This window comes from Lissotriton helveticus, chromosome 2_1 (assembly GCF_964261635.1).
Source record: "Lissotriton helveticus chromosome 2_1, aLisHel1.1, whole genome shotgun sequence".
Taxonomy (NCBI): Eukaryota; Metazoa; Chordata; class Amphibia; order Caudata; family Salamandridae; genus Lissotriton; species Lissotriton helveticus.
In genome coordinates, this window is record NC_136059.1 from 1,001,214,970 (window position 1) to 1,001,227,217 (window position 12,248).

The 12,248-nt window shown below is 42.4% G+C and overlaps 1 protein-coding gene across 1 annotated transcript in view; it reads right to left on the minus strand.

Moving 5' to 3' along the window:
• Positions 1-12,248, minus strand: part of ALDH1A1 (aldehyde dehydrogenase 1 family member A1) — a 240,161-nt gene that overhangs the window by 201,811 nt on the left and 26,102 nt on the right. Inside the window, exon 2 of the mRNA XM_078675766.1 lies at positions 3,943-4,047. Within this exon, the coding sequence (XP_078531892.1) occupies positions 3,943-4,047 (105 nt within the window). The remainder of the gene's footprint in view (positions 1-3,942; positions 4,048-12,248) is intronic.

A 12,248-nucleotide genomic window follows, 5' to 3' on the forward strand; every position in this document is an offset into this window, starting at 1 on the left:
ATGTCATTTTGCTTTTTGTCCATGTGTGGTGGGGATAGGAGCTTGTACATATGCCCCTATATGGTTTCTTTTTTTGCAGTTTTGAGTCTGGTCATGTCTTTGCTCCATCTATTAAGCAGACCCTCCAGGATTTCACGATTTCGCGATTTGCAAAATAATCGGGAAATCGGCACTTTTGTAAAAAGGCCGCGCTTTTTACAAAAGTGGCCGCAAAATCAGGTGTTGCAAGCTCCTCGGGGGTCTGGTTAGTCTTAATCGGCGTCAATTGTTAACATCTCTCAGACCGAGAGCCTCCAGTTCACATCAGAGACGGAGCGCTGTGAAAGGAGGACACATGGGAGTAACCGGGAGCAGGAAGGATTTACATGCTGTTAGTTGTAAACTGTTCTTAAATGGCATGTGGCATTGTGGCACAGTATGGGGCCCCTCCTGTCCTTTTAAAGTCTAGTTGGATCCTGCTTTCATTATATTCCGAGATGAGGAAGTGGCATTTTTCTACGAAGGATTTTTTTTTTATTCTTGCCTTGTGTCTGTTTTCATTGTGGCAGTGTTCTCAGAAATCATTTGTGTTTAGCAGGGCAGTGATTTATAGCACCGAAAGCTTGTTGTGTGCACTGAGATGAAGATACTCCCTTCCTTTTGGCAGAGGGCGTGTTATTGCCCAGTGGAGTGCTTCTGCCTCTGCTACGAACTGGAAAGTTTATGGCCCCAACATTTCTAGTAAGGAAAGTACAGACCTTAATTATGTTTAGTTTTTGCAATTGTGGTTGCGTTTTGGACATTTGGCTCTTTCGGTATGGAATTATTGAAGGACTGGTGAGTTCTCATAGGAATTATCTCTCTCAGAATAATGTATGATTTTGTTTATCCCCTTTACTACTTTATATAATTTTAATCAGTTTTCCTTCGTGTTTTCTTTCATACAGTGTCTATCTCCATGACCTTCAATCAGTCTGCTCTCGTGCTTTCTACATGTTAATTTTCACAGGCTTTTTGCCGGCTCAGGTATTACGAATAATAGGCATCCGGGATATTTCTACAAATGCCAGACATTATAGCCAATTTAACCCCACCGAAGTACCGTATGTCATTATAGTTCCCTTCAAGAGTGGCGATCTTGTTGTGTCGGTGAGTCTTTTTTTCAGCTTTGAATAACTTTATTTAGTCTGCCCTCTCATATTTTGTCCTGTTCATGTTCACAGGCATTCTACCGGTGTCCCGCAACCAATTACAGTGGGCCTTTGGCACATTACCACACATCTCTATGAAGTGACTTATATCCACTAGGTAACTTATTAGCCAGCAGCTCGCTTATGCAGGGCCACTCTTATTGTTTCTTAACACGCAAGTGCACTTGGCACAACATTGGCGTGGTCCCTTTACTGCTGATTGTCTCTTTCATCAGTAATCTGTAGTATGGTTGGGCTACTTGCTCCTTATCAGTGTATACAAGCTTTATTTAACTCAATTTGTTTTCATCTCCACAGGGCCCTCCTACTATCACTAGGATGGCCACTAGTGTTCACTCCCTATCATCCTTGGTGATCCCAGCTGATATAGACTCTTTCACTATTTTACTCTGCATTGGACCCGCTGCAGTTGCCGATCAGGAGCTGAGGAGCACTGAGATCTGGTGAAGCTGCCAATGAGGAGCAGCGCTGTGCTGTGATGCATGGCTCTGCCTCAATCTGCCTCGGTTCTGGTGAAACCCTCAGATCAGCCGGGAGAAGTATACTCTGACTCCAGTCAAGGGTCCAGGACCTTGACAACAGCTCTTTGGGGGCAGGACTCAGTCCCACAGATGCAGCAAGATGATCAGCAACCCTGTGCTATTGTGCTTGGCTAAACCTATGCTCAAAAATATACCAAAAAGGAGAATATGGCAAACAAACACTCTCAGACACTTTAAACATGCCTATTTCAAAGTGGAATACTCTGCTAAAATACAGCCATTGATTTATGGCTGAAATGGAATGGATAGGAGTAAAATAAAGTGCCGCAATAATGCCGCTAAATTTCCATTTTTGTATTAAGCTGCTTGTCTAAGGTAATTAGCTATTCAACCAGCCCCCATGTTATACAAAGCACACACTGTGTCACATATCCCCAAGCAAAGAGAACAAAGGTTTGACTTCATTTTTTTGCTTTTCTTTTGCACGTTTTGAGTCTGGTCATATCTTTGTTTCATGTATTAGGCAGACTGCTAAGGATATTAGCTATTCAGATTAGCTACTGTACACAGGGCACACAGTGTCAGTTGGATCCACTACACACATTTAAAATGGTGTGATCCTATTATCATGAATCTGTATGCTACACTGACATGCAAATTAGGGAATGCCCTCTGAAGACAATGCTGTCCTATTACAGAAGGGGTCGTACAAACGTTTACTGCCCTTACTGCAATACCATATTTCTTCAAGGGTGCAAAAAGTGGCCACTGTTTCTAAAACAGTCTCTGTTGTGCTGCTCTGCTGGTTATTGCTAATTTGTATGTGATACATGAGGTTTCTTAAATAATCCACACTTGTGGACATAGTCGGTGAAGGCCATCCAGTGAGGCAATAATGTTGTATCATTTTATTATTGCAATGGTTGAATGGTAAAGGTATTGTAAGACATTCTTCAGTGGGAGCAGCAGAGAAGCAGGCAGTTAATTAGCTTCTGGGATGTCTATCTACGGACCCCAGTAATTAGAATCTTTTTTACGTTTGTTATTGTGGGCTGAAACATGTCTACTTCCTAGCAGGGTTGAGTTATACTCCTGTAGTTTTATTGTTGTGCCACTGCTACCAGAACAAAGCCACTGGTGTTGGATGGTTCCTCACACAGATACATTTTGAGACATAAGAACTTTCTATCACATGTAAGCCCACTTGTGAGGGAATGGTTCCTCACTCGTGAGGAGGGCGCACCGTGATTATGTATGACATCCTTGAGTGGGTGAAGGTTCAGCATCCTTTTAATTGAATAGAAGCCAGGCAATCATTTAACCCTGTGTGTAGGGTGACCAGACGTCCCGGTTTTCCCCGGACGGTCCGGGGTTTTGGAGAAGTGTCCCGGTGTCCCGACACTTTTCTACAACTTGGAGAAATGTCCGGGTTTTTGGGTAGTGCCTGGGTTATTAAAAGAAATGTCCCGGTTTTTCAGCAAGGGTCGGGTGAACCTGCAAGTTAACTAGTGTTATGCAGGCTCACATTGCGACCCGCCCTCCAGGAAACGGCGGCAGAAGTTCAGTTCTTTACCTCTCCTGCTGTGCTGCTTCGCCTCACTTGAGCAGCACAGCAGGATTTAATGAGGTGTGAATCAGGGCTGAAGAGGCCACAGGGCAAGGCCAGGCCCAGCAGTAGCTGGACCCTGGTGCTCTTGACAGAACGGGAGGTAATGTGAAAATACATTTCTTTAAAAGAGCACAAATATGTATGTTTGTGTTCTTAAAAAAATGTATGTATATATACATGTGTATGTGTGTATATATATATATATATATATATATATATATATATATATATATATATATATATATATCCCTGAAACCTAACAGAACATTTAGTCCCTTTTCTATGTTTGTGCCTGTCCCGGTTTTTAATTTTGAAAATCTGGTCACCCTACCTGTGTGTATTGATAGAACTTCATATAATGACAGAATTGATTTCCTTCCTCCCTACGCAGTGTTCTCCTCTAGCGTACTTTTGGTTTGTTTAACTCGTTATCTGAGGCCGTTTGCTTGTAATAAAAGTTTGTAGCCTGTCTGTCTTGCCTTCCTCTTGCACTCCTTGAAATATGGCGATGAGATGCTTTTTTTCTATAGTACAAAAGAGCAATATCCTTTGTGTCAGTGATTTGAAATTTCCAAAAACCCTATTATATCACAAAACACTAAAAGCAAAGGCACAACAGTAATGAAACAATATTCATGCATTTTACAAAAAAACGTTTTACCTTATCACCTTCTTCCACATCACAAATCTTTTCTCCATTGGCAGGGTTGTAGACTGGAAACGTCTTACCACTGCCTGAATCATGCCACTCGTTGTTTATAAATATCTGCGAAGGATAACAAAGTTGGTGGTTTTGAAGCTACATTAAATATATTAATTTCAAGGAAACAACAGTACACGTGTCTGTAGTTGCAGTAGGTGATGTCAGAGACGCATTATTTAAGCCCCTTTTATGTACAATGTCAACAACTAAAACACAAACGGTTCATTTGCCTTTAGGCACAAGTGCGTTCAAATTTGTTGGTTAATACATTAAGATTTATGTTTCTGATTGTGGGTCTGCCAAATTAGAACATGCAAGAGTGTTGGAAAACAATTATAATTATTAAATGGTTTATGAGGCTGATTCTGCGCTGGTTTTGGGAAGGAAATTCATTTTATTAACATTTTCATCCCCTCAGATAAGTGAATGGAAATTATTTTTACAAAGTAGTGGTATTGTGCAAAACATAGTAATAAAAGCAACATTAACAATCCTGGCATGTGTTAAGCGCGAACTAATCACCCCTAAGGGTCTCAAGGCGCTGGGGGCCGTCGGTGAAATCCAGGGAACTCTTGCCCAGAGTCACACGGTGCTGAGCAGAGCTGGCCGGGCGCCGGGGACCGAACCATGGAGCCCGCGCCGAGTCAGCCGCTCTGGCCGCTGCGCTGCTTGCAGGATAGTTGTGTGATGGACCAGCTATGGGGAGAATCCATACAAGGAAAGTTCGGGTGGTGACATTATTGGTCGGTTGGGTGAAAATTGAGGAAGGAGGTCAGCATAACAATTCCGTCACTCTGCCGTTGCGCTATAGAAGAAAATTTTAACATAACATAACATAACATAACAGCCTGTTGCCACAGACAAATGTACCAAGGTCTCCCATCTAAGCACAGCCCCTTGGAATTGTCATTTACGGCGCTTAGTGGCCTGGTGTCTGCCTTGGGTCTTTGCTGTCTTGCCACTTGAGACCCACTCCTAGGATTTTCTATCTGAAGAAAAAGCATGTGTGAAAGTTAAACCCTCAGAAAACAGTTACAGTGTGTCCCTACCCTGCAAGTGTCCCTACCCTGCAAATCTCCCTGTCTGATCATGGCTAGAATATCTGACCATGTTCACCAATGCTTAATTTTAAGTAGTGGTGTGTGATGTTGTAAATTCAAATGTTTTTCAAATCAGTGTCTTTTTGTAAAAAAACAAGTCTATAGCTTTAAAATGTTGGAAGATGGTCAAGGTTTTACAAAAGGAAACAAAAAAGGGGCTTAGGCCTCATAATTGCAGGCTCTCAACTCGGCTGCTGTTTATTATATCCAAACGACCCCACATCTGATCCGCTCCTACCAGATATGCCAAGCAGCAGAGAATGGGATGATTGCTGCAGCCCAGCTGTGGCTTTTGTGTGTTCAGAGGAAACCGGGACTTTGGATGCATGCAGGGAGGCCGGATTTTTACTAAAAGGCCCACTCGAGATGACCTAAAAAAGAACTAAAAAGAAGATATATATTTCTATACCGACTGGGGGTTACGAATAAAAGACAACAAACAGGTTAATATTCATTAAACCCTTTGAGGCGTCTCGATGGTTGGAGGCATCTAATCGTGACTGTCTAGCAGACCCCATCAGGCTACTTGAAAGTACAGCGCGCTTTTGAGATTGTATCCAAAACAATTCTTTTTTATTGATTACGGTGGCTACATTCAAAGTCCCCATCTAGAGAAAAGTGTTCAATTGATACCTAGTTGCGAGTGATTCCGTCATCAAAAAGGAGTTACGCACAGAAACGCTGTAATATCTCCATGAATACAGTGAGAAAACTGTCCTGAGGAAGATGAACTATCAATCAAATATCACCGAAACGCTGCGTCGACTTCTGTTTTCTGTAACTAATTGTATTTTAACTGATTGTGATTTTTATGCTTTTTAACAATAAATTGTTTTTAATATGTGTATGTACAAATAAATGTCATGTAAATTTTTGATACACCAAACTTTGTTGAATACGTGGTTATTATTCCAGTGTTGGCTGACACAATGAAAGTAGAGTTCTTCTAAGCAGTTATTCTGTGGCTGCTTATACATGTCTGTTGTTTAACTATATTCACATAACTATATGTGAAATTTCGGGACATTCTTTGTTGTTCGCTTTTGTGTGTTCCCCTGACCCTTGGGTTAAACTAGTTTCCTGCCACTGGGAGTTCTATCTTTGCAGGACATCCAGCTTCAATAGTGAGGTCAGGCTCATCTTCCTTGAGTGCAAAGTTTACTGACTTCATCAGTGAAGGTTAAATATGGCCCAACCCTAATCCTAAATAAATAGTACTGCCCTGGATGAAATAGCCACCCATTGATGCCTGGTGCTTTTAAAAAATACCCGGATTGGTGCAGGAAATATGCAGACTGCTATCTTGCTAGTACATTTCACAAAAACGGAACCTCTCAGGTCGGATTGGTTCACTTCAAAATAAATGTCAAAGACAATTAGTATGGAACCATAGGGCCTTAAGAAACACATACCGCGGTGGTTCCTTCTCAGGGTATGCCCTGAGAATCTGGAGCTCCCTTCTGTAGGAACCTCTGGTATCCTGTTCCCATACTGGCTTAAAAAAAGATATCTGGGAACTCTTAATGCCTTAGCTAATTTTTTTGTATGCTTTGCTCCTAGGTCCCACAATTGCTGGTCATCTGCAATCGCTGTATGTATTTCTTTTTGCATAACCTCTGTTGTAAGCTACACTCACAAAGGGCCATATGTATCAAGCCTTTTTGGATTCGCAAAGGCCTTTGCGAATCGCAAAAGGCTGTTTAGCATTTTTTGCCATGTATGTACAAATCGCATCATAAGGAATTGCAAAAATGTGCCATTCCTTATTTTGCTATAGCATTTAAGGAATCACAATTTTGCGATTCCTTAAATGCTATGTATGATGCAATTTTCAATAGCGATTTTAGCTTAAGAAATCGCAATTTACCACCAACTTTCAATTGGTGGTAAATTGCGATTTCTCATAAAAATGCACAAATTGGCATTTTTAAATGTGGCATGTGACGCACATACATGCCCATAGGGCATGTATGTGCGCCATATGCACACACATGCTGATTTCAGGGGTGCAGCAGGGTGTCCTTGAGACACACCTGCACCCTTGAAATCAATCTCATTCTGCGAATTCACAAATTGCGATTCGCAAAATGAAATGCATTTCACATTCATTCCTATGGGCCTCCAGGCCCATAGGAATGAATGGGTAATTATTCCTTATTTGCGAATTCGCAAATTGCGATTTCGCAAATAAGGAATAATTGGAAATCGCTAAAAAATAGCGATTTTCTACATACATACCATTTTGCGATTTCTAAATAGCGATTCCTTAAAAATCGCTATTTAGAAATCGCAAATGGTGATGATGATACATATGGCCCAATGTGCCAATACTAGAAATGTTGTACATACTAAGTTAAGGATAACAGGTAAATGTAATTTGCATTCCTTGACTGAGATCTGTAAACTGATCTTACTCCCTCCAAGGCATGGTCTGCAATGAACAAAATTACAAATGTGTACGTGAATAAATAAAAAATTAAAATAATAGCATTAGCCTGCTTAGTTTTGGAATCGGGAGAATTAAACATCTAATGAATCACCATTCTAAATCAATTTATAGCCAAATAGATCAGTTGTTATCTTCTGACTTGTTTGGTATACTCGCAGTAATATTGGTTTCACCATTTTCTTTTCCTGATCCTTCGGCTAACTATTGAGTAAACATAGAAGGTCGTATACATTGAATAATCTTTTAGGAATGATAAAACCAGAAGTGTATTGTTGATGGATCTTTTTCAATGTTTACTCTTTGTCTGTCTTTCCTTTCGTATTTATCTGAATGAGATGCATTCTCTATTGTATACAACAATACAAGAATAGGAGACTTTCAATTATCTGCTAATATGGTGTAACATTTTCAGTGATTCTATAAAGGTGTACTTGTCATAGTGGGCTTTAAAAGCTACGTTTATAAACCTAGGATTGTTTTTAACCTCTAGAGTGTAACCTCTTATAAAGAAATATAACTTAGCAAATTAATAAACTACATATTTTTACTTCTATGTTACAGATATGATATTAGCTAAATGAATAGCCCCATATCTATTATATATTCGAATGCTCGTTTTCATATCACTGAAATGGTTGCATCAAGTCAAAATTGAAATGCTTTTGAATTTAGAATATTATTCCAGATATTTATTACAACATGAATCTTGCTCTTGTTTTCCAAGCAGTAGCTAAACGAATAGTTTTGTGAAGACGTATTGACAAAGGCAATAGTTAAAGGTTTAATGTGCTACTGCTCACAGAAAGCATTGCTGCATTCCTGTGTCTGCGTTTGTATGTATTGGTACACTAAAGACAGAAAAATGAGATTTGGAATGGCTTGTTTTTTAGGTCTCAGCCTAGAGACGCGCTCACGGCGCCAGCGTCCCCGCCGCACGCCGATCACTGCTCTCTTCCTGGCCGGCATCCAGAAGTTTCGCAACGCAGTGAGGGCACTGAGAGGTAGGTGCTTGTTTTAAATTAGTGTTTTTTAAAATTATTATTTGTAGCTCATATTTAAAGCTTGTTGAGGTAAATTCTGTATAGCTGAAATTGCAGCATGTAGAAGCACACAATGTGGTCAGCTGAATTCTCATAGGTTAGCCCTAAAATCAGGCAGATCTTAACCCACCTTCCCCCCCTCGTCCCCCCCCCCCTCCAGAGGTAACCACATTAAAGCTCCCGGCCGCGGTGCGGGGAGGTGCCGGCTTAGTTAGGCTGTCTTGCCAAGAACCCGCACTTCGAGAGGCAAGAAATGCAGAACGTTTTTAGGTCTCTGACTTTTTACTACTTGCTCTCTCCCACCCCCCTGTTCCTCGTTGTGCTTGTTTTTCGTCCCCCCACCCCCTGTCCCTCGTCCCGCTCGCCTGTCTGCCCCCCCACCCCCTGTTCCTCGTTCTGCTTGATCTTGCATTTTCAAAGAGTGTTAGCTGTTTCCACGATGCTGTGATTCTGTATTTGTTTCACGCAACAGATTACTCTTGTACAATATAGGGTACACTTAAACTGATGAGTCGAATCACCTCCTGGTGTTTGTAACATTGACACTGTTAGCTCTGGAGTTGAGGATGAAGGCAGTGCACATTTCTCACTGCTTGTGCGTGTGTCATAAAAGTGTTCAAATTTTAGGCCATCCAATCCTTGGCCGCTCTGCAGAGCGCCCGTAGCTATGGTCAAGTACTCTAGTTGTTACTGTGATTCTGTGGAAATGTGGGTGAAGAGCCACTGTTGTTGAAATATTGACAATGCGGAAGTGAACGAAAATGCAGTGCTTGCAGGTGAGTGGGCACATTGTGTGTGTGGGTTGGGGAAGTGAAGACGATGGGAGGTACATTCAGGAAAGATAGAGTGGAAAGAGATGTAAGATCTGTTGATGGGCGAGATGTGGGGAGAAAAAGGGAGTACATGTCTAATGGTGATCATAACAGGAGTGACTGAGACGCTGACGACCACTGCCCCCTTCCACAGGCCTCAGTAATGTTTAAATACCGGTCAGGTGGCATACTGGAAATCACAGATATGTAGTTTATCTTTAAGCACTACACTTAATTATGTGCGTGTTTGCCCCTTTTAGAAACCTCTCACTTCTTTCATCCCACTTAAAGCCAGGTATTATCCACCTTAGGGAGAGAATAGGCTGTGTCTAGAGCATGTACTTAACCCACCAAGCTGTTATGCCAGTTATTAGATCTAGAAACTACGTTCCTTGAAGTTTCGGTCACTTTGGAACCAGGTTCAGGAGATGATGCAGCTAAAGTAATTCCAATGAGAAGGTTTTCACAGTGTGACTGTTCGTTGGGAATCGGCTTTTAAGTACAAGTGACGTTTTCCTCCTTGCTTTATTCTAACCTTCGTTCCAGAATTTATTTCAGAGGACACAAGAAGTAGGCAGTTTCCCATGAATAATTACCATTTTGACAAAGGCTGCACTGTACAGAGTATGGGGGAATCCCCCAGTCAGGGGAGAGAGAATCTTTATTTCCCTGCTTCAAAGAAAACATTTTGAGCCCCCCTGCATTTCTCTAAATAAAATGGCAAACACTGAACATACGCAGGCATCTGTGTGGAAAAGAGTGGTGTTGAGGTGACCAGAACACATCCAGTCACACTTCTCACTATATAATACTCACTCTTTCACTTTTTACTACTGGCTCTCTAATACTCACTTTACTAATAACTCTATCCTACTCACTATCAACTACTCACTCTACCACTCTACTACTTACTCGGTGTGTGGGTGCTAATGCAATAGGTCTCGCATATGCAAGCGATTAAGCTATTGGGAATGTGAATGCCAATGCCATTTATTTATGATTTAAAAAAATAAAAAAATCGTGAGCAATGCCAATAGCTCTACCTTTAATGCTGCCGAGACCATTGCATTGTAAATGCTTGTCCTTATAGTAACTTTAAACTGGGCCATTCAGCATCCATAAGAACCAAGAGATGTCTAGGTTTCAACACTGACTGCCCCTATGGAGTCACCTGGGCGTCGACCCACTGCCTCCCTCTGCCAGTACTGCTTGGCTCATTACAACTTTTATATGAAAACAAACGATCTCACGGATCATTTGTTTGCATGGAAAAGCTGGAATATTACTTTGCCAGCAGAAGGGAGCTCCACAAGATGTATTACGCATGTGCCTGGTGGGGGCTGTTAATTCTCTACCTCACACACACAATACATAGCTGACATGCTGCACTAGCATCATGCAATGCACCATGTCAGATAATAGAGCTGAAGGGTTTGTAAAATCACACACCCTCTTGCCCAATCACAAGCTGTTAGATGTGGCCCTTTTTCCAGGGTCATCCCTAAACTTTTTGCCTTTCTCCTAGCCTTTTTTCTGACATGGTGTTGGTGGTTTTAGCCCTCTGTGCACTACAGCACTGCTGTTCATTGTAAAGTGTGTGTGCTCTCTGTGTTAAATATGGTTAGATTGGTCTACACCTGTTTGGCCTATTTAATTTACCTGTCAGTCCCTTGTAAAGTGGTATCTCATACCCAGGGCTGGTAAGTTAAATGCTATTGGTGGGCTTACAGCGCTGATTGCGCCACCCACCAACGTAGCCTTTCAAACCTGTCTCAGGCCCTGCCATTGCAGGACCTGTGCACGCAGTGTCACTGCAGCTGTGACGTGGCACATAAATTGTGTGCCATGTCCGTGACCCCCCTTTTACTACATGTCAGGCACCCATAAGGTAGGCCCTAGCTAGCCCTATGGGCAGGGTTTATTGTAGGTAAAAGATAGGACATGTACCTTAAGTGTGTGACATGTCCCGGTAGTGAAAAACAGCCATTTTGGTTTCTCACTACTGTGGGTCTGCCCTCCCATAGGAATGCATTGGGGATTCCCTGATAAGTGTTTCAGTGGTAATTCCTGATATGAGAGGAGCACGTGGTCAAGTTTGGTATGTTTGAAATTGTAATATTAAATGTTACGCAATGGGGAGCGCAGATTTGATAGGACTAATTTAGAAATGCCACTTTTAGAAGTTGGCATTTCTATGTGCTATGTGTCTGCATGCCTTTTGTGAATTGCATGTCTGGCTTTTGAGTGACACGGGCTGGGAGGTGTGTGTGGCTCCAGGAGGGGCAGGGTGAGTCATTGCTGGGCTGAATGGGAAATCTGCATTAGGAGTGGTTGGAGGAGAAGTCCCTGGTCCCTGAATAGGATTGTGCCTGTCCTAATGAATGCTGGCTCCGCCCCCTTTGCTGTGTCTGATTACGAGCCCCCACCTAGCATTGAAGAAGAGGAGCCTTGTCAACAGAGTGCTACAAATACCCCTGAACCAGTTGCATCTGGTTTCCCCAAAAGCCGTGCCCTGCAGACAAAGAGTTATAAATACTGGGGCTGTGACCCCATGAAAATGTGCTGTTCCTGGACCTGCTGGGGGGCTTGCTGCTGCTGGGGGGCCAGGAGGAACCACCACCTGGGCTTGTCTCCCTGCTGGAGGGCCCTGTGTGCTGGCCTCCCTGGACAAAAGTCCTTGATACCTAAGGACTTTTTTATGTTGCCCCCAGCGCAACATTTCCAAAGGTGACCCCTGCAGCACTGTGTGGTGAGGGTATCCCCGGCATGGGGGATTCCCCCCTGCGCTCCTGAAACTGAGCAGGTGCCCACCCCGCATTGGTAATTTTATTTTGAGATTAGCGGGAGCCTACCCCGCTGTGTT